Source organism: Capra hircus, chromosome 18, assembly GCF_001704415.2.
Source record: "Capra hircus breed San Clemente chromosome 18, ASM170441v1, whole genome shotgun sequence".
Classification (NCBI taxonomy): domain Eukaryota; kingdom Metazoa; phylum Chordata; class Mammalia; order Artiodactyla; family Bovidae; genus Capra; species Capra hircus.
This window is the reverse complement of record NC_030825.1, coordinates 3,008,506-3,031,312: the sequence shown is the minus strand read 5'-3', so window position 1 is coordinate 3,031,312 and position 22,807 is coordinate 3,008,506. Positions and strand designations below refer to the sequence as shown.

At 43.7% G+C, this 22,807-nt stretch overlaps 1 protein-coding gene across 2 annotated transcripts; it reads left to right on the top strand.

The window, feature by feature from the left end:
- Nucleotides 991–22,483, top strand: LOC106501919 (ATP-dependent RNA helicase DDX19B). Of its 2 annotated transcripts, XM_018061689.1 has the most exons (12): nt 991–1,188; nt 10,787–10,835; nt 11,702–11,755; nt 12,972–13,107; nt 13,384–13,476; nt 15,611–15,713; nt 16,275–16,389; nt 17,749–17,926; nt 18,283–18,520; nt 19,055–19,217; nt 19,658–19,849; nt 20,174–22,483. In XM_018061689.1, the coding sequence occupies exons 1-12, from the start codon at nt 1,132–1,134 to the stop codon at nt 20,233–20,235; spliced, it is 1,440 nt and encodes a 479-aa protein (XP_017917178.1). In that variant the 5' UTR covers nt 991–1,131; the 3' UTR covers nt 20,236–22,483. The 2 variants fall into 2 exon arrangements, with proteins under 2 accessions (XP_017917178.1, XP_017917179.1); XM_018061690.1 differs by lacking the exons at nt 10,787–10,835; nt 11,702–11,755 and having other exon boundaries at nt 993–1,188.

Sequence of the window (22,807 nt, the reverse complement as noted above, 5' to 3'; positions counted from 1 at the left end):
ACCTCTGCACCACCAGGAAAGCAAAACTTCCTACAGAGACACAGAACATCAAAGATGTTCAAGAGAGGAAAGGAAACCAGGTTGAAAGAAGGGGGAGGAGGCAGAAGAGGAGGGGGCGAAAGGGGTGGCCTTACAGACGTTTCCTGCCACCTACAGATACCCAGGCATTATGGGACTTTTCCCTGGGCCTCCAGAGAAGGGAGGACTGGAACTTGGCCCCACCAGATATCAGAACCAGAATTCGAGTTCTCTGCCAAGAGGAGGTGATCAGTCTCCAATCCTCAGCTCAGGCTGAGGGCCCTTCGACCAGATTCCTGCGTCCAGGACCGGGGGACTAGAAAAAGAGGGAAGGATCGGAAGGGTTAAGGAGAGGAAAGACAGAGGGAAGGGGAGAGAGGTCAATAAAGTCTCTTGTTCCTTACCGGTCGGGGCACTCTGGCCAGTTGTCTGCGTCAGGAGGAGACCAGGGACAAAACGGTCCCAGTTGCGGCTGCTGGGTCTGGTCCATTGGCAGGCAAGCTGGTCTCTGAGTACCCCGAGTGGTCAGGATGTCAGTCTCAGGGAAGAAGAGTCCCCACAAGAGTCGCCATTTATTGCAGGAAGGCAGACCCCCTTCAAGGGCCGGAAACTGGGCTCTTGTTTAACACTCGGAAATGACACACATGTGCTGACAAAGCAGGAGATTTCATTGGGAAAGGGCACCCGGGTGGAGAGCAGTAGGGTAAGGAAATCCATAATGGTTTTGTGTATTGGTACATTCAATGTATATGAGCATGTTCTATGTCACTGTGCTGGAGGAAAATGGGGTTTTGCTCTTTGGTTGGAGAGCCAGTTGACAGGAGCTTAGGCACTTTAACATACTACCTTAGTCTACAGTTCTGAAAGTTGTATAAGAAACTTAAGAGCAATGAAGAGGTGGAGGTTTGAAGGCGACAAAAACGCCAGCCCAAAGAGGGAGAGGGTTTGGCGTGCCGGCGCGGACTCTGACGTCACTGGGGCGCGCCGCTTCCGGTCCCCAGCTCCAGAGCGAGAGACTTCCCCCTCCCCGGGGCCGGAGTCTCCGGATTGCTGATCGCGCCGCACAAGCCGCCGCGTTCGCCAGCACCTGCGTCCCAGCCTGTGCCCGTGACCATGGCCACCGACTCATGGGCCCTGGCGGTGGACGAGCAGGAAGCGGCAGCCGAGTCGGTGAGTTGGTTTCAGCCGTGAAAGGGTCAGGGGGCCAGTTTTGGCCGGGGATCAGATCCTGGAAAAAGTCACTCTCTGGCTTGGTCCGAGCCGGGATGGGGTGCTTGTGGGGATGGAGCCTGGACCCTGAGCTGGCTTTGTTTCCCCACCCGCCAGCCTCCCCCAAGTTACGTAAGCACAGGTGAGCTCTCCCATCGGGAAAGAGCCAGCCGCCCGCCTGTCTTCCTGGAGTCAGGATTGCACTTACCGCCCTGAACTGTAATAATCACCTATTTAGGTGTCATTTTCCACTTCCCCATTCTGAGCTGCTTGTGTCCGGGAACCATGGCTTACTCATGTTTGTGTGCTTCCTCAGCTTGCCCATTGATGATGAATGATCCACTCTGTGGGCCCGGCAGTCAGTAAATCCTCTCGTGATCCGCTTAACTTTGTTGTGGGCCTGACACACAGTAAGCAAGTTATATGTTAAACAGTACTGTGTAGAATTAATTTTTCCCGCCTAAACACTCGCATTATGATAGTGCTTTGAACCCGCTTTTTTGGTACCTCAGTTCAGTTCAGTCGCTCAGTCGTGTCCGACTCTTTTCGACCCCATGGATCGCAGCACGCCAGGCCTCCCTGTCCATCACCAACTCCCGGAGTTCACCCAAACTCATGTCCATCGAGTCGGTGATGCCATCCAGCCATCTCATCCTCTATCGTCCCCTTCTCCTCCTGCCCCCAATCCCTCCCAGCATCAGAGTCTTTTCCAATGAGTCAACTCTTAGCATGAGGTGGCCAAAATACTGGAGTTTCAGCTTCAGCATCATTCCCTCCAAAGAAATCCCAGGGCTGATCTCCTTCAGAATGGACTGGTTGGATCTCCTTGCAGTCCAAGGGACTCTCAAGGGTCTTCTCCAATACCACGGTTCAAAAGCATCAATTCTTCGGAGCTCAGCCTTCTTCACAGTCCAACTCTCACATCCATACATGACCACTGGAAAAACCATAGCCTTGACTAGAGGGACCTTTGTTGGCAAAGTAATGTCTCTGCTTTTGAATATGCTATCTAGGTTGTCTGTGAATTTCTGGAGAACAAAGACTTAGTATTTTTTGTTTTTTTATAAGTGATTAAGTTTCATATGCACCTAAGGAGTCAGTTTTTTCCTCCCCGAAGAAAACTGCTGTTTCTCTTGACATTGATCTACGATATTGACCTCCTTGTTCCCTGAATTACATGCTTGCTTTGCTACTTCTTCAGTTTTCCGTTTTAGGTGTTTATTGATTTTGACACTGTGGTCCATCCTCCTTTTCCCACCATAGAAGCACACCTTCCTATTCCTCATCTTTCCACTGTGGTTTTAGTTAGATCAGCTTTCTGTGTTTATATTAATAACTCAAATATTTTTCCTATACCATTTTTTCCTTGGAATTTACGTTTTTGTTTTGTGCTTATCACCAGTTCAACCTCAGGCTCTTTGCTAATCATCTAAGTTTATCTCAAGATGTCCCCACACACCAAGTATTCTGTTAGTTCTGTTTCTCCAAGGTCTTGTAGCCTGTTTTGAACTGTACGAATTGCCCCAATTTGTTTTAGGGGCTGGAGGGGAACAGGGCAGATTTCTCTTCGCCCTCATTCAGGGGACTTGCCCCTCTTCTCTTGTACTGGATGCTTTCATGTCTTCACCCCCCTCTACATCTTTCTGGATTTGGTGCAGTCATATATCTATCAGCTTTCTGAAGGTATATGGGAAGTCAATTTTTTAAGATATTGCCTTTCTGAAATTAGCTTATTTTGCCCTATCATTTGAATAATAGTATTGCTGGGTGTAGCATTAATTGTAGGTTGGAAATTATCTTCCTGCCAATTAAAAAATTTTTTTTTAAATTTCTGTCTGTGCTGGGTCTTCATTGCTGCTTAGGCTTTTCTCTAGTTGTGGCCTGTGGGCTTCTCACCACGGTTTCTCTTATCGCAGAGCATGGGCTCTAGGGTGTGTGGGCTTCAGTGTCTGCAGTTTGTGGGTTCAGGAGTCGCAGCTCCTGGGCTCGGGTTCTAGAGCACAAGCTCAGTACTTGTGGTCCCCGGGCTCAGTCGCTCCATGACATGTGGGATCTTCCCAGATCAGGGATTCAACCTATGTCTCCTGCACTGGCAGAGAGATTCTCTACCACTGAGCCACTAGAGAAGCCCCACCTGCCAAATTTTAAAGACATTGTTCTACTGCCTGTTAGATTTCTGTATTTGTTGTTGAGATGTCGGAGACCATCCTGATTACTGATGTGACCCCTTTCTCCCTTTCTAAGCTTGAAGAATCTTCTGTTTGTCTCCATTCATCAGAAAATTCATGATAATGTGTCTTGATATGGGTTTATTTTCATTCATTTTATTAGGCACGGGGTGGGAACTTCATTCTGAAAACTCTTGCCCTTGTGTTATGGGAAGTTTTCTTGAAATTTTTCATTGTTGATTTCTTCTCCTTTGTTTTTATTTTCATTCCCTCATTTCAGACTCTTATTAGCTGAATGTTGAATCTCATTAATTTTTAAAATTTTTAAAGTCAAGTTTATTGTGATAAAGTTTAAAGTAAGATTCACCTTGTGCTACAATTCTGTGAATTTTGACAGAGGCATACAGTCCTGTCACTACCACCACAATCAAGATATAGAACGTTCCCACCACTCTAAAAAGTTCCCCCAAACTTTTTTTGCATTCACTTTCTTGTCTCTACCCTTCTCTGGCAGCTGCTAATATGTTTTCTGTCATTTTACCTATACCTTTTCCAAAATATAGTATAAATGGTATTATACAGTATTGCAAACCTGTTGAAAAATCTGGCTTTCAGTAGTTTGTTCTTTTTTTATTGCTGGGTAGTATTCCATGTATGGGTGTACCACAGGTTGTTTAACCTTCTGTCGATGAACATTTGGGTATTTTCTAGTTTGAGGGTATTTATGAATAAAGCTGTTATACACATTAGCATATACAGATTTTGGTATGGACTTATGTCTGCATTTCTCTTTGGTAGATGTCTAGTAGTGTGATTTGCTGGGTTATATGGTAGGTGTATGTTTAACTTTGTCAGTTATGTACCAAACTATTTTCCACAGGCCTGTAGCATTTTGTATTACCACCAGCAACATGTGAGAGCTCTAGTTGCCTCCCATTCTCAGCAGCGCAGCATGGCCAGTTTGTTCCTCCATTCTAATAGGTGTAGAGTGATATCTTACAAGGCTTTAAGTTACATTTCCCTAATGACTGCAAGGAAATCCAGCCAGTCCATCCTAAAGGAAATCACTCCTGAATATTCACTGGAAGGAATGATGTTGAAGCTGAGACTCCAATACTTTGGCGACCTGATGTGAAGAGCTGACTCATTTGAAAAGACCCTGATGTTGGGAAAGATTGAAGGCTGGAGAAGGGGACGACAGATGATGAGATGGTTGGATGGCATCACCGACTCCATGGACATGAGTTTGAGTAAACTTTGGGAGTTGATGATGGACCGGGAAGCTGCAGTCTGTGGGGTCCCAAAGAGTCAGACACGACTGACTGACTGAACTGAACTGAATGACTAATGACGTTGAGCGTCTTTTTATGTCCTTGGCCACTGGTATGACTTCTTGAAGTGGCTTTTCAGATCTTTTGCCAATTAAAAAAAAACTGATCGACACTTTAAAAAAATGATTGTTTTCTTATTATTGAGTTGTGAGAATTCTTCATGTATTCTGGATACAAGTCCTTTATCAAATATGTCATTTGCATAAATATTCTCCCGACTGAAACTTAACATTTAAATTTTCTTAACAGTACTTTTTGAAGAACAGATACTTTCAATGTTGGTTAATTCTAATTTGTCAATTTTTTCATGATTAGTTCTTTCTGTGTTCTAAGAAATAATACCTTACCCAAGTCCACAAAGTTTTTCACCTGTATTTTCTTCCAGAAGATTTATGGCTTTAAATGTCACATTTATGACTATGATCCATTTTGAGTTGACTTTTTATGTAGTAGGAAGATTGGATCAACATTACCACAGTCAATTTTAGAACATTTTCATCATCCCAAACCCCCTATTTCTCCTCGGCCCAGCCCTTTGTAGCCACTAATCTGTTTTCTGTCTCTTTAGATCTGCCTATTCAGGACGTCGCATGTAAATGGAATCCCATCATACGTGCTCTTCTGTGGCCGGCTTCTTTCACTGAGCACATTTTCAGGGTTCATCCAAGTTGCGGCATATATCAATACTTCACTGATTTTTGTTGCCAAATGATGATATATAGATATGCCACATTTCATTTATCTATTCATCGGTGTGCACTGATGGGCATTTGAATTATTTCTACTTTTTAGCTATTATAAATAATGTTGGTATGATCATCAGGTACAAATTTTTGTATGAACATGCATTTTCAATCACTTGGGTATGTATCTAGAAGTGGCATTGCTGGATGATATAGTAACTCTGTGTTTAAGTTTTGAAGAACTGCTATACTGTTTTCCAAAGTGACTGCATCATTATATCATCTTTATTATTATTTTTTTGAGATTAGTATCACCTATGAGAGGCTCTGTTGTGTAGAAGTTAAGACCTAAGACTTTGTAACTAGACAGACTTGGATTTGTATTCTGGGCCCCTCCCTTATTAGTTGTATGACTTCAGGCAAATTACTGAACTTTCTGTGCTTTAGTTCCCACATCTGTTAAATGGGGATAAACAGAGTGTCCACCTCATTAATTTTCGGACATGCCTGAAATAAGTGCTGTTTAAGTAGTGCCTATTATTATGGTTGTAGTTTTCTATAATTCAGTTTCTTTGCAGGAATCTTTTAAATTACTGGTTCATGTTGTAGAGACTAGCTGAACCTGGATAAGTTTTATTCTGAAACTGAACAAATGAGTAAAGACACCTGTGTCCTTCTGTTCTGTGGCACTCCCCCTGAGAACCTCCGCAGGGATGGCATGATGCGGGTGACTGTGACATGCACAGTGCAAGGTTGTTGTTTACGTGCTAAATCGTGTCCAACTCTGCAACCCCAGCACTGTAGCCCGCCAGGCTCCTTTGTCCATGGGATTTTTCCTGGCAAGAACACTGGAGAGGGTTGCCATTTCCTCCGGGGGATCTTCCTGACCCAGGGACTGAAGCAATGTCTCCTGCATTGGCAGGCAGATTCCTTACCACTAAGCCACAAAGGAAGCCCTTGTATTTTAAATATTCCTCTAGCTCCAGTTTTTACTCCTTTAAGAAAGTGTTAGATCCTGTTTATGTTTCCTTCCTCGTCCCTATTTGCTCTTCTTGCTTCTTGGGAAATTCCAATTCAGAGGAGGGCAGAGGGAACAGCACTCTGAGGCGCGAGCCCCTGCAGTCACCTAACTCACTGCTGTGCTCAGGGCAGTCCTCGTTCAGCAGAGCTCCCTCACCGTTAGATCTTCCTTCTGTTGTGGCAAGAGTCCTCTCTTGGGACTGCCCTGCTGGTCCAGTGGTTGGGACTCTGCACTCCAAATGAGCGGGGCACAGGTTCAATTCCTGGTTGGGGAACTAGGATCCCTCATGCTGCAAGGTATGGCTTTAAAAAAGCAAACAATCCTTTCTCAAGTAGCTTTTGAATAAAACACAGTGTATAACTTACAGTTTCCAATTATTTTTACATATCTTTAAAACTAAAATATTAATTAAAGGCATTAAAAATGTAGATATTATAAGGTGGGTATTTTGGCTTTTGGTTAATCTTCTTGGATTGCAAAGTGGTGTTGAGTGAAGTTGCAAGAGAAACTGGTTTCTCCTTTTGGTCCAAGTAAGCAAAGCAAAGGAAGAAATCTGAAGTAACTGGACTTAACCAGAAGTTTCAGCATTCAGTTCACTGACACTGTAGTGGATGATGCAAACTTCATTGCCCTGGTGCTTTTGCTGTATAGGCTTTGAGATTGCTACAGCCAAGTGAGGGCAGAGTATCTTTTCAGAATCTGCTGGAACCTCTCCAGAATTCTGATACACTGTAATCAGAACATCTCTTGATTTCATTTACATTGTTGCAATGAATAGAGAAAGTTGATGGCATTTTATTTAACTACTTTATTTACTCTGTTAGCTTCAATTTTAACAATATACCAACAAAAGAATAGGTTGTCCTTTTATCATTGAATATTACAGTAAAGGATATTTCTAACTTATATATCAACCTGTCACTTATTTTAGGTAGCAGTTGTCACCCTAGGAGTACTGTTAACCCTGCTCTTGTAAATATTGCCAGTAAGTCTGTCTGTTTTTTTTTTTTTTTTAACAGCCTTAAATATTAGGCTTAAACTAGGTTCATCGGCAGGATGTGGAAGACTCCTTCAGTGATGACTAGAATATATTAAGCACCTACTACATATATGGGGCTTCCCAGGTGGCTCAGTGGTAAAGAATTTGCCTGCCAAGTGTTCGATCTCTGGGTTGGGAAGATCCCCTGGAGAAGGGACCAGCTACCCACTCCAGTATTCTGGCCTGGAGAATTCCATGGACGGTGCCTGGGGTCGCAGAGTCAGACACAACTGAGTGGCTTTCACTTTATATTTCATACACTGTGCTGGTTTCCTCATTGTCTATCAGTGTGCTCTGTGTCCTTCAGAATTAATGAAGGATCATTACTGTTTATAGTGGTTTCCTTATTTGCCAATTTCCCTTCTTGCCAGCCTCTCCAGTGTCTTTTCCCCCTTCCTCTTCCCTCCACCCCAACACCAAAGTGGACAGACACCAGAAACTCCCTTCACAGTTTCCATCAGGAGAAGTGAAGTTCCTCCATTCCCAGCTGACCACTCATTAAATGTTTTTTCATTCCTCTCTCCACTTAAAAAACAGAAATGAACCTCAAGACATAGAAAACCTGTGCAGGTGGTGCCTTAAGAAGCAGCCATTTGATAATGGTGATTTTCATTCTTTTTCCCTTCTCTCCACGATGTCTTCAGTTCAGTTCAGTTCAGTCGCTCAGTCGTGTCTGACTCTTTGCGACCCCATGAATCGCAGCACGCCAGGCCTTCCTGTCCATCAACAACTCCCAGAGTTCACTCAGACTCACGTCCATCGAGTCCGTGATGCCATCCAGCCATCTCATCCTCTGTCGTCCCCTTCTCCTCCTGCCCCCAATCCCTCCCAGCATCAGAGTCTTTTCCAATGAGTCAGCTCTTCGCATGAGGTGGCCAAAGTATTGGAGTTTCAGCTTTAGCATCATTCCTTCCAAAGAAATCCCAGGGCTAATCTCCTTCAGAATGGACTGGTTGGATCTCCTTGCAGTCCAAGGGACTCTCAACAGTCTTCTCCAACACCACAGTTCAAAAGCATCAATTCTTCAGTGCTCAGCCTTCTTCACAGTCCAACTCTCACATCCATACGTGACCACTGGAAAAACCATAGCCTTGACTAGATGGACCGTAGTTGGCAAAGTAATATCTCTGCTTTTGAATATACTATCTAGGTTGGTCATAACTTTTCTTCCAAGGAGTAAGCGTCTTTTAATTTCATGGCTGCAGTCACCATCTGCAGTGATTTTGGAACCCAGAAAAACAAAGTCTGACACTGTTTCCACTGTTTCCCCATCTATTTCCCATGAAGTGATGGGACTGGATGCCATGATCTTTGTTTTCTGAATGTTGAGCTTTAAGCCAACTTTTTCACTCTCCTCTTTCACTTTCATCAAGAGGTTTTATAGCTCCTCTTCACTTTCTGCCATAAGGGTGGTATCATCTGCATATCTGAGGTTATTGATATTTCTCCCGGCAATCTTGATTCCAGCTTGTGTTTTTTCTAGTCCAGCGTTTCTCATGATGTACTCTGCATAGAAGTTAAATAAGCAGGGTGACAATATACAGCCTTGACGTACTCCTTTTCCTATTTTGAACCAGTCTGTTGTTCCATGTCCAGTTCTAACTGTTGCTTCCTGACCTGCATACAGGTTTCTCAAGAGGCAGGTGAGGTGGTCTGGTATTCCCACCTTTTTCAGAATTTTCCACAGTTTCTTGTGATCCACACAGTCAAAGGCTTTGGCATAGTCAATAAAGCAGAAATAGATGTTTTTCTGGAACTCTCTTGCTTTTTCCATAATCCAACAGATGTTGGCAATTTGATCTCTGGTTCCTCTGCCTTTCTAAAACCAGCTTGAACATCAGGGAGTTCACGGTTCACGTATTGCTGAAGCCTGGCTTGGAGAATTTTGAGCATGATTTTACTAGCATGTGAGATGAGTGCAATTGTGTGGTAGTTTGAGCATTCTTTGGCATTGCCTTTCTTTGGGATTGAAATGAAAACTGACCTTTTCCAGTTCTGTGGCCACTGCTGAGTTTTCCAAATGTGCTGGCATATTGAGTGCAGCACTTTCACAGCATCATCTTTCAGGATTTGAAACAGCTCAACTGGAATTCCATCACCTCCAGTAGCTTTGTTCGTAGTGATGCTTTCTAAGGCCCACTTGACTTCACTTTCCAAGATGTCTGACTCTAGATTAGTGATCACATCATCATGATTATCTGGGTCTTAAGCCCTACTTAATATTTTGACTAAAGCACCTGCTCTGTCCTTGATCCAAAGGTAAACTAAAAATAGAAATACCCCCTGACTTTATCTTCTGTTCTAGTCTTTCCTTTTTTTTTCCTTTTGGCTTTATTGAGGTATAATTGACAAATTTTTATAATAACAGGGGAGATGAGTCCTTCTAGGATATCCCTAGCAGTGTCTGATCAAAGTCCTACTAAATGTTTCTTTAAAGCGTCTTTCCTCTGTCCCTTTCCTTTCTATTCCACTTCATCCTGTTCTGTACCTTGATTGCACAGTGTGCCATGGTACTCTAGGCCGTTCCCGATTTAAATACCAGACATCCAGCACAAGGAAGCCTGAACGAGAGGCTGCACCGTGGCGTGCTGTGGCCCTGGGGCCTGAACCAGCCTGAAGCATAACTGATGTGCGCCCACGGATGCTTTTCATCACAGACCTCCCACCTCAGTGTTCTGTTTGAAGAATGACTGCATTTTCCAGTACCCCTTTAAAGTTTCTCGTTTGAAAAATGAGGGGGACAACTCACATGGTATTCTGTTGAGAGATTGTGAGTAGGTGTGTAATCAGTGCATTAAGCAAACTCACAAATTATAATTATTTCTAGGGATTGCAGTTAGGAAGTGTGGATTTTGAGCTGTTGTGTAACCATTTTTTTCTACTGCTGCTGCTAACTCGTGTCCAACTCTGAAACCCCATGGACTATAGCACACCTAGCTTCCCTGTCCTTCACTATCTCCCAGAGTTTGCTGAAATTCACGTCCATTGTATCGGTGATGCTATTCAACCATCTCATCCTCTGTCACCCACTTTTTCTCTTGCCCTCGATCTTTGCCAGCATCAGGGTCTTTTCCAGTGGCTCTCTGCATCAGGTGACCAAAATACAGGAGCTTCAGCTTCAGTACTGCTGTACTTGTTTATTTTGTTTATTCTCACTCTAACATTTAGTAAACAAAAGGAGCCCAGCAGAATAGGCTAATGAATAATAGGTCACCAGAGTGGTTCATTTCTTCCCAGCTTCACTGGGAGAGGCACTATTGATGCAAAATCTTTTGAGTGATTTTCCTGACACTTCTCCCCCGATATTCTCCATTTAGCTGAGCAACTTGCATCTTAAAGAAGAGAAAATAAAACCAGATGCCAATGGTGAGTAACTAAATGCTATTTTGAAAACAAAAAATGATTTCTTTTAGTATTTGTTTTACTATAACAACTGGAAAAAAGAAACTATATACATACCAGACAGGAGACAGGCAGATATTTGCAGTTATTTGATTTGAGAATCAACAAACTGGATTGTTTTGTTATGCTTCATATAAATATGAAGATAACTAATTGGCTTATAAATTATTAAATATATCACTAACCGTGAAAATACACTGCCAATGATTATTTACTTTTTAAAATATTCCTGAATTTGAGATGAGATAGACAAAGTATGAGCACCCTGAGGGCTAACCTGTTGTAATTATTCTGAAACCATATCTACAAAATCTAAGATGTCTATTGAATTTTTGTTCATGTATTTAAAGTTGTAAGGGAGAAATTGTAACATTTACCTTACTCAGATCTTTTTCTGTATATCTTAATATAACTACAACACTGAATATCTGTTTCTATTAATCAACAGTTTATACGCATAGACTCTTAATGGCACTGTGGTGTTTATATATTGATGAAACATGATTTGCATAGGTATTCTTCTGTTGAGCATCAAGGTCATGTAATCATCTTTCTATAACATTTGAGAAATGTTGATGCTGTGAGGGATTCATAGTTTTTGAGGTTCAGTGAGAGGACTTGGAATAGGAAAGAACTGAAATGTAAGCATCAGTTTTCATACCTTTGTTTATATAGTAACAATAAAATGTTTTTATGTGTGGCTTGGTTTCCTCATTTATTTTTTTGCTCCCCAGGCCTTTACATTTCTAGTGTCTCATAGAATTTGAACTGTCTCAGCTCTTGGGTATGGGATGTGATTTTGAATGACGGCCACTTTGTGTCTGATAAAGGTGCTGTTGTCAAGACCAATGCTAATGCAGAGAAGGCTGATGAAGAAGAGAAAGGTAACCTAGCCTAGAGTTATGTATACGTGGAGTTCTACAGTCTAAGAGAATGGAGTGTTAGGAGGTTTCATTTTTGCGCCGTGCCTTGGCTAGAGTTTAATGGATGTCACAGTGCTAGTGTTCTCTCCTAACTCAGTCGGTAAAGAATCTGTCTGTGATGCAGGGGACCCAGGTTCTATTCTTGGGTTGGAAAGATCCCCAGGAGAAGGAAATGGCAACCCACTCCCGTATTCTTGCCAGAAGAATTCCATGGGTGGAGGAGCCTGGCATGCTACAGTCCGTGGGGTCACAAAGTCAGACACGACTTAGCGACTAAACCACCACCACCACAGTGCTAGTAAGAATTCAATATAGTCATTGGTAAAAGGATCCTAAGAGGTTTATACCGACCTGCCAATGGACTTCCCTGGTGGCTCAGATGGTAAAGCGTCTGCCGCGTTTTAGCGAGAGCCCAGGGTTCAGTGCCTGGGTTGGGAAGATCTGGAGAAGGAAATGGCAACCCATTCCAATATTTATTCTTGCCTGGAGAATCCCATGGATGGAGGAACCTGGTAGGCTACAGTCCATGAGGTCGCAAAGAGTCAGACACAACTGAGCAACTGCACTTTCTTTCTTCTTTCTAAAGGGATTCTAATTCTTTACATTTTAGAGAAATTTGACTTTGAACGGATGATAAACTTCAACAGCAGCAGGAAATATTCCCTGAATGATTACCTTGTACAGGTCTTTATAAAAGATATTTTAACTTGCATCTCCATCTTCTAATAAAATTATATTTGATGATATTTTGACAATTTAACATGAATAACAAGATGCAAACAGCTTATCCAATATCAAGATACAGACTTTGTCAATTTGTTTTTTTTTCCCCATTATTGTGATGGGGTTTTTTAACTCATCATTTTAAAATTTATATTGGGTACATATTGGAGAGTAAATGTTTGGGTTTTGAGAGGAGGAACTTCAAGAAAGGATAGTTGTTAGGAATAGAGTTCTGGAGAAGAATATGAGGCCCCAACAGATGATACGAGCATCATAAATTTTGCTTTTAATAAACTTTTAATTATATTTATAAATCAGAACTAAACTCTACCTTGAATTAGGAGTCCCAGTACAAATACATGTTATTGCTTAAAATACTAATGGCAGCTGAATTCAGAGGAGATCATGCTAGATTTCATGGACTTCTAAAAACCTTCATGCTTTTTTCCTATAGAGGACAGAGCCGCCCAGTCCTTACTCAACAAGCTGATCAGAAGCAACCTTGTCGATAACACCAACCAAGTGGAAGTCCTGCAGCGGGATCCCAACTCCCCACTCTACTCAGTCAAGTCCTTCGAGGAGCTTCGGCTGTGAGTACCTTCTGACTCTCCCCTTTGTGTTTAACTAGAAATTTTAGGCCTGTTAACATGTATTTTTTCATCACTACAGAACATTTTTAGCTAATACAAGTTTAATAAAATAATTTAGCTGTTTTGGGTTAGTAAGTAAAATTTCCTGGTAATTTGTAAAAGCTTTAGCTACACACATACATCGAGCCCTATTCACAGTTTTAGTATTGTTAGCTAGATACTTGGCTTCTGTCTTCAACCAGAGACTGTGATTTTCATTTTAAACTGTTTTTCTAGGAAACCACAGCTTCTCCAAGGAGTCTATGCCATGGGCTTCAACCGTCCATCCAAGATACAAGAGAATGCATTGCCTTTAATGCTTGCTGAGCCGTATGTGTCCTGATGCACCTCTATCCCATGTTACTTTTTTTTTACTTTCATTATTAAAAAAAAATATATATATATATATACATGTTCATTTTAAAAGTTAGAAAACAATGAAAAATGAGAAAAGAAAAAATTTGTTATCTCCCTCCCCTCCACACTATTAATATTTAGAGTAGAGACTTCTAGATGTTTTTCTATGTAAACTTGGATTTGTATACTTTTTGCTTAAAGGAACCATATAAAATGGTTAAATACTTTTTTTGATATGATAATTATATGATAATATTTCTATGTTGGTAAATACATGTACATTTATACCATTTATATACACCATGATTTCATTATATGAGTAAGTAAATATATGTGTCAAATGTAGATGACAAAAACTAAATAGGGATTGAGGCGATCAGAACAGTACTATTGCTAACATTGTTTTCTGGGGCAGTGCTGCTCACACTTTCAGAGGCATGTGAAACTCATGGGACTTTATTAAAATGCAGATTCTGGCCTCAGTGAATCTAGGGTGGGGACTGAGGCTCACCATTTCTAAGACGCTTCCCAGTGTTGCTGGTGCTGCTGGAGTCAGACCACACTTTGAGGAACAGGGTTCTAGAACAAAAGGAACTTTTTATATTTCACATGATTATATAAAATTGCATAAAACCCTAAACCCTGAAAACCCCTTTCCCTATTTGTCTGGAAACAGATATTGTAGGCCTGTATTCTCTCAAAGTCTCTTATGTCCTGTGTCACAAGAGTGATGTTTTTTCAAGATGGTTAATGTCTTTTTCTTTTTTAATGACATTTTGAGCATACTTAACATGAATAAATGGAATATTTATTATCTTGTTTCTAATTGCCACTTGTATTTATGGATCTTGATGCTTTCAAAGATGCTCACTGTTAGACTGTCAATGTTAGAAGAGCTCTGAGAATTTTCTAATACTTGTCCTTCATTAACTTATTTATTGAGGACTTGGTTTGTGACACATACTGTACTAGGCACTTAGATACATTAGTGAACTAGGAACTTAGATACTTAGTGAACAAAGCAGTGAAAATTCTTGCCCACAAGGAGCTTACATTCTATTTCGGAGTATAGATTTATTTTTATTAAAAATAAATACATAGTATGTTTAAAGGTGATAGATTGTAAATATAATTAATGCCACTGAATTGTATACTTTAAAATGGCAAATTTTATGTTATATATTTAACCACAATTAAAAAAAATCATTAAAGTCATATACCAAAAAGATTGACTTATATACTTTAAATGGATGAACTGCATGGTACATGAACTACATCTCAATAAAGTTCTCTTTTAAAAAGGTGGTAAGTGCTAAGGAGAAAAATAAACAGAGCATGATAGGAGGGGGATTGGGAAGACCAAGACTGCAGTTTTACCCCCAATGTTTTATTATGGCAGTTTTCAGACAAACAACAAAGCTGAAAGGGTTTTATAGTGAACACCTATATATGCGCCTCCTAGATTCTTTCACTGACACTTTCCTGTACTTTATCATGTATCGGCCCACCAGTACCTCTTGCTTTTTAAGGCATTTCAAAGTTGCAACTTTAAATCACGTAGTTAGGGTGGAATCTCATTAAATAGGTGATATCTGAGCAGAGACTTGAAGGAGAAGAGAGAGTTGGCATGCTGTCACAGGGACAGCTATCCCAGGCAGTGTCTAGCTGCTGCAGAAGCCCGAGGACGAGAGCATGGCTGGTATGTTGAGCAGCTCTGGGCAGCTGCGGTGGTGGAGTGGAGTGAGGGAGCTGTAGCAGATGAGAACGGAGAACTAGCGGGGAGCCCCATCAGGTGGGACCTTATAGGGCATTATAAGAATTTTAACTTTTTCCCTGAATGAAATCTGGAGTGAATGGGAGGTTTTTGAGCAGAAAAGAAGAATCACTCACTGCCATGTCAAGAGTAGATAAAAGATAAGAAGTGCTTCAAATTCCACCATAAAATCCTCCATCTGTGAAGCTAGCATATGTACTCTACTATAGAAGCCAAAGCTGCCTCCTGTCAAGCAAGCTGAGATACTCATTTAATTAAGCTTTATTCTTCATTTTTATTCACTGAAAGAATACATGAGATTTAAACTCCTAAACAGTTTGTTTTCTTGTGCAGCCCACAGAACTTAATTGCCCAGTCACAGTCTGGTACTGGTAAAACAGCTGCCTTTGTGTTGGCCATGCTCAGCCAAGTAGAACCAGCCAACAGACACCCCCAGGTAAGGGCTTGAAGCTGAGTTTTCTAACTCATAACTAGAAGGGAAATGCCATTTGATGAATTAAAAGATGAGCTATGTATTACTTTTTACATCAACCAGAACCCCTTAAGTTGAGCACAAATAACATGGTTGATCTTCCAATAATATAAAAAATCCTTTTTCCTTTTCAACGACATGCCATTCCTAGGATAGTGCTTACAGGCTATGCTCCTTTAGCTGTAGGAAAAAGCTCCTTAATCTCTATCATCCATTAGGAAGTTGTGAGAACCTTCTGAGTGAGAGAAAAGGAAGGTAATCTCCAGGTGGAATTTCAGATCCCTGCTCACATGTGATTTCTGGTACTCCAGTGGCCAAACAGCTGTTCTCAAGTGTCTACCCAGCCAGAGTTCTGACCCCTGAGAATTGTACTTCCAACTTTGCAGCTTAAACAGTCAGATGGTGTGCCCTCTGTCTACTCTTCCCTCCAGCCTCAGCGGGAGGAATCATTACGCCCTAGAAGTAACTTCCCATTGCATCGCAGTGAGCGTCTTGAGCTCTCTCTCTGCACTCTTTCCCTACCAGTGTCTGTGCCTCTCCCCGACGTACGAGCTTGCCCTTCAAACAGGAAAAGTGATCGAGCAGATGGGCAAATTTTACCCAGAGCTGAAGCTAGCTTATGCTGTTCGTGGCAATAAGTGTGAGTATGAATACGTGATCCTAATTAAGGGAATAACTTTTTATTTTGAAAAATCCAAAAACATATGCAGTAGTTGAAATTTACAATAAACACATGTGCCTTCTACCTGGACCCGAAAAGTGAACACTTTGCCATATTCGCTTTACGTGCATTATGTGTATCTTGGGCGGAGGGTCAATCACTTGAAGGTAAATTGTAGGGGACTTCCCTGGTGATCCAGTGGCTAAGACTCTGAGCTCCCAAAACAGGAGGCCTAGGTTCAGTCCCTGGTCAGGGAACTAGATCACACAAACCGCCTCTAAGTCTGCATGCCACAACTAAAGATCCCACATGCCACAGCTGAAAAAAGGTCCTGTGTGCCACGACTAAGACCCAGTGCAGCCAAATATTTTTAAAACGAAAGAAGACTGTAGACATCGCGACACTTTATTTCAAAGTAATTTAGTGTGCATTTCATAGCAAGAGCATTCTTCACCAAACAGACAATACCCATATCACAACCAACAAAATCACAGATTCTCTGATAACTAGCATCTTTCCATTTTAATCTCCCCCCTAATTGTTCCAGAAGTGTTTATGGTTTTTTTGTAGAACCAAGTCAGTATATATGCATTACATTTGGTTGTGGTATCTCTTTAGTTTCTTGCAGTCTAGAATAGTCCCTTCACATCCCCACCCCCACCCCAGCAACTTTGTTACATTTATTTTGAGCAGACCAGTTGCTTATAAAATGTTACAAATTCTGACACTCCTATTCACTCTTAGTACTGGAAGTCCTAGCCAGAGCAATTAGACAAAACAAAGGAAAAAAAATATATCCAAATAAGAAAAAAAAATAAAATGTTACAAATTCTGGATTTGTTTAATAGCCTAATTTTTAAAATGTCACTATTAGAGTAAAAATGTTCTAGAATGTTCATGGCAATTAACTCTGGGAGATGTTTTTATTGTTTTCTTTATCCACTCTACTTTTGCTTGTTTCACAACAAACTAACTTTGAAAAAGTCTACTTGTGGGGAAATGCAAACCCAGGCTAGGCAGAATAATACTGACAAAGAAGAAATACAGGTATGAAATCCTTGAAAGAGGTTGATGATTATAGAGAATGTAAAAGAATACTACTGAAGAGGTTATCATCTCATGGTTCATGCCTTTACCAAATCTTATCAGCATTACTGTCTGTTTTTTGTGTGTATGTTCATTAAATACTATAATGCTATCCTGACCTTGCCTTAAAATATTAATGCAAACATCAAAACAATTGCTTTAAAATACATCATAGCTTTAAAATTGCTTGGAGAGTGAACCTGGCTTTTCATGGGAAATACCCATGAAACAAAACACATCTTGTCTCCACAGTGGAAAGAGGTCAGAAAATCAGTGAGCACATTGTCATTGGCACCCCGGGGACTGTTCTGGACTGGTGCTCCAAGCTCAAGTTCATCGACCCCAAGAAGATCAAGGTGTTTGTTCTGGACGAGGCTGACGTGATGATAGCCACTCAGGGCCACCAAGATCAGAGCATCCGCATCCAGAGGTAGGGCCTCGGGCCAGGAGGGACTTCTCGGCTCCCGACCTGCAGTTCCTGCTCCTGTTGCCTCACACTCCCCTTCTTGCCCCTGCCAGGCTCTTCACAGCTCTCAGGGGCATTTGTTTGATGGGCCATTTCCAAGTCAGCACTGAGCACGCCCCCAGCCCGGGTTAAGGAGGGAAACTCAGGGACTCTTGGTCACCCGTCCCTGCCCCATGTCTGCTCCCCCTTCCTCCCCACAGCTGCTCCCCGCTGCCCCTTCCTGGGGACGCAGGTCATCAGGCCTGGGGAGGCTGTGCCCTGGTCCTTCCAGGGAAAGCCTGGGTCAGGGTCATGCTGGACACCTGGGGCTCCCCTTGCAGGATGCTGCCCAGGAACTGCCAGATGCTGCTTTTCTCTGCCACCTTTGAAGACTCTGTCTGGAAATTTGCCCAGAAAGTAGTGCCCGACCCAAACATCATCAAACTGAAGCGTGAGGAGGAGACACTGGACACCATCAAGCAGTATTACGTCCTGTGCAACAGCAGAGACGAGAAGTTCCAGGCCTTGTGTAATATCTACGGGGCCATCACCATTGCTCAAGCCATGATCTTCTGCCATGTGAGTAGCAGCAGCAGCAGCAGCAGCAGCAGGCCTCCAGGGTTGGGGGGCCCCTGGAGGATGTGGCCCCGCCCCTCCCACTAGGACAGCTCCACTTATTGCCGGGGACTGTTAACCGCCTGTGGCTGGAAAGGAAATAAAATCAGTCCCAGGACCTAGTCTCTCAGGTTGTAATGAGTTGTAAGGGGAAGACTGAAGACCTAACCTTCTCTGGTCCCTACTTCTTAGAGATTACTTGGGGGGAAAAAGTTCCAAATACCTTCCAATGAAATAATTTTAAAGTATTAAGAATGTAGACCCTTTCAGAATGAAGACCTTTGGCTCAAACCACAATAACACTAAGATCACTGATATACTTTATTCCCTCAAAATCATATTGCTAAAAAATATTCAGAAACTTTAAGCCCATCTTGTTGACTGAACTCAGTAGAGCGTTCATGTATGTTAATAGCAAAAAAGCCACTTTTCTGCAGGTGTCTTCATTTTTTTTTTTTTTACAGAGCTCTTCATTTAAAACAATTCTTTTCACTCCAGACCCGCAAAACAGCTAGCTGGCTGGCGGCGGAGCTCTCAAAAGAAGGCCACCAGGTGGCTCTGCTGAGCGGTGAAATGGTGGTGGAGCAGAGGGCCGCAGTGATTGAGCGCTTCCGAGAGGGCAAAGAGAAGGTTCTGGTCACCACCAACGTGTGTGCCCGCGGTGAGCAGAGACTGGGTCCTGGCCCGCCAGGCTCGGGGCCGCAGAGAGATCGTGTGTGGGAGGCTGCGGTGGTTTGGGGGAGACGCTGTTTTGTGGGCGAGCCTGTGGGGCTCCCTCAGCGGAGGAGAACGTCCACAGAAGCCGGGAGTCCTGGCTGGTGGCCGAGGACGGCGCCTGCTCTTGCGGCCCCAGCGCGGCGTCAGCTGCTTCTCCAGATGCTCGGATCCAGCGGAGGCTGTGCGACTGATGCCGGAGTTTGGCCAGCAGCGGGACGGCCCCGTCCTCTCCCTCTGGGTCCTGCCACCTGCCCGTGTCCCAGCCCCAGAGCTGGCCTGTCGCAGACCCTGCCTTCCGCCTGAGCTTGGTGAGGGTGGGCCTGACTGGGCAGCGGCGATTTCTGTCTCCCGTCCTCACTCGCGTCCAACTCTTCCCTCACGCAGGGATCGACGTGGAGCAGGTGTCTGTCGTCATCAACTTTGACCTCCCGGTGGACAAGGACGGGAACCCGGACAACGAGACCTACCTGCACCGGATCGGGCGCACCGGCCGCTTTGGCAAGCGCGGCCTGGCGGTGAACATGGTGGACAGCAAGCACAGCATGAACATCCTGAACAGAATCCAGGAGCATTTCAGTGAGTCCCGGGAGAGCCCCCTGCCGGGGCCAGGTCGCGGGGGCAGGCGGGGAGGGGGTGTGGCCATGGCCCCGAGAGGCCCTTCCCCAGGACAGGAGGTTCTCCCCGCTCCCGGAGCGCTCGGCCGGGCCGAGGGGCCGGGGGCCTGGCCGCCGCCGGCCGTGTGCCCGCCCAGTCCCGGGCGCCTCGGGGGCTCCGGGAGGCCCGCGGCGGGGGCGGCACGTCCCAGGGAGCCCCGGGCCCTGCCCGCCGGCTGCCCCTCCCCTGCCTGCGTCCCCTGTGACCTGTGCGGGGCGCTCTCTGAACCCGCCTCTCTCCCCTCAGATAAGAAGATAGAAAGACTGGACACGGATGACTTGGACGAGATTGAGAAGATAGCCAGCTGAGGAGCTCCCGCAGGCGCCGCGCCGCCCCCGCCCGGGACGCGAGCGCTCCCACGGCGCAGCCTGCCCGCGCCCGCGAGGACGACGGCGCAGCAGACAAACTGCCTACCTCATCTGAAATTACGTTTGGACTTGACAAAAATTGTGCAAATGATGGGGGAAGGTAGAAAAAAAATTGTTTACACAACTTTTGAGGATTAGGCGTGAATACACAGAAATTTACCTTTTGGAAATTCTGTTTTTTGGCCAGTGTTTTCCCCATCATAACCATAATCCAGATGTTGTGGCTGGTCGTTTGCTGAGGAGTCTCAGTGGCAGCCCAGCCTGTTGTCTGCTTAGAAGTGTTGAGGCCAGCCTCTAGCCCTTAAAGAAGTCACAGAGTTGAGGTGAAGAGCGAAGAGAGAGAGACCAAGTAGGTTAGCTTGTAAGCCAGTCATGTTTGGTGTGTGGTGTGAGGCAGCAGAGGAGACGTGTGAGTTGCTGCTTTGAATTTGGGTTGGGACAGCTCATTTGAGTGTTTTAAACCCCTACTGTCTGATGGCTACAGCAGGAAGGGATTTGCTAAGCATGACCCCAAACGCCAACCTGGCATCTTTGGTGTATACCAGTCTGTTGCAGACCATGGCCTAGTCTCAGCAGCTGCCATCTGTGTAGAATGCACATCTGATAACTGGCGGATCCCTTGCCTGTGCTTGAACAGTCCTTTGGAGAAGCCCTCATGAAGAATTAGTGGTAGTCCTCGCTTGCCACACAGCCTGACCTTTCAGCGTCTCTTTTACATCCCTAATATCACCTTGACCTCTTAGCAGCTCTAAGCAAATAATAGGTAATCTGGTTTGGAGAAACAGTGAACATTGTGTTTCAAGTTGCTAATGGCCAGGCTTAAGGCAGGTCCAAAAGTGACCAGCAATAGTCACAAATGCTTTGCCTCTAGATCGCAGAAAGCAAGTTTGTTTGTTTGTTTAAATCAGAGCTGGGGAATGGTTTCAGAAAATTCGCCATCTTGATTATAAAGTACTTCTGAGTGTCTGCGTCTGTGGTGCTCAGGACACAAACAGGAGCACCTAGGAGACACAGTGGACTCAGACATTTCTCTCTTAAGGCCTCTGCTCCATCCTCACTTGGTATCTCATGCATAAGTCAGAGTAAAGAATAGGAATGGAAACCTCCTCATACCCAACCAAAGCTGTTGGTACCGAGAGTGACGAAGCACAGATGACATGAAACTGATATGCAAGAGCATATGAAACCCCAGCCAAGAGGAGTCCTCTCCAGCTCTTTGACAGAAGGGCCACTTCGTCTAGAATCAGGCCTGTAAGAGGGATTTTCCGTGGTGAGAACTATTTGAATCCCTTTCTTACAGGCATTTCTGTGTTTTAGAGCCAGATTTGTCTCCTGGGAAGGGAAGGGGCCAATGCCAGCCCCCAGGTGGTTTCTCTGACTACAGACACTGCAGAGAGAACCACAGACCACCAGTCTTGCCATGTTCCCCTACAGGCACCTGACTGTGTTGAGTCTTTGTTCTTCTGGCCAACTTTGAGCCACCTTGGGAGTCTTGTAAGAGAAGAAATTTTACACAAAGTCCTGCAGACCAACCCTGAAATAACTTAAAGGCAATAATTAAAGGAGTACAGACTCCTCCTGAGGCTGCAGGCTGAGTACACCCCACGTTCTTGCAACACAGATGACCTATCTACTGAGTAGCCCCAAATCTGAGTAGGAAATGGGAAGGGATGTGCTTCAGACCCTCCAAAAGCAGGAATACATGGGTATCTGAGAGAAATCTAAGTCAGCAGTTCCTTATCTGGGGGCTTGGACCCCTAAGAGCTCACTGGATGGGTTCCATGGAGTTTATGTAGTATTTTGAGTTTAAATGTGTTTTCCTGGGGGAAAACTCCCAAAAGAGTATGTGTCTTTTTAAAAGGTGAGACTCACTTTATGGATGGCTCTAGAAGGTCCCCCCAGTGTCACTGCCATCCACACTCATTCCTGCCAGTGCCTGGCTTCAGGGGGGTAATGGGCCACAGCTGTCTCTCTGACCTTGTGCCATTTTGAGACACCAGTGATGTAAAAATGTATTGAGCCCTTAATGAGCTTCAGTCCCCGGAGTGTCTTTCGCTGTTTTTAGCAAGTTCCTATGTATGAAATGATAAACTGTGCCCTAGAACAGAGAAACTTGCTTGAAAAAGATTCTGGCCCAGTGGAAAATTCTGGATATGTTCATTATCCATAAACAATAGATTTTACTGAATTTTTGGAGTGTTCGTTGACTATATGCATAAGAACTAGTGAATTGTTAATGTATTCTTTATTGATGCTTAATGGAACTTAATTATGATGTGTTCATGTTACTAAGACATCATTTCTGAGCACACACAAAAAAGCAGCATGTTTTCGTTGCTGGTACTGGTAAAGATTTATGTATTATTCCATAGACTAGTTACCACCTGATAGTACTATCCTGTTTCAGAGTTGACACTGCTCCAACATGAGCAGCTGGGATGTCTCCACAGGCCAAGAGCCCTACTCAGTTGCCAGGCTCCTTACCTTCATGTTTTTCTTGCTGGTAAACCAG

Bases quoted from the DNA above. Each gene is read 5' to 3' on its own strand.
- LOC106501919 (XM_018061689.1), top strand. From the start codon at position 1,132: ATGGCCACCGACTCATGGGCCCTGGCGGTGGACGAGCAGGAAGCGGCA. The intron at 10,836-11,701 runs GTGAGTAACTAA...TGTCTGATAAAG, and splicing joins AATAAAACCAGATGCCAATG to GTGCTGTTGTCAAGACCAAT. The intron at 19,218-19,657 runs GTGAGCAGAGAC...TCCCTCACGCAG, and splicing joins CACCAACGTGTGTGCCCGCG to GGATCGACGTGGAGCAGGTG.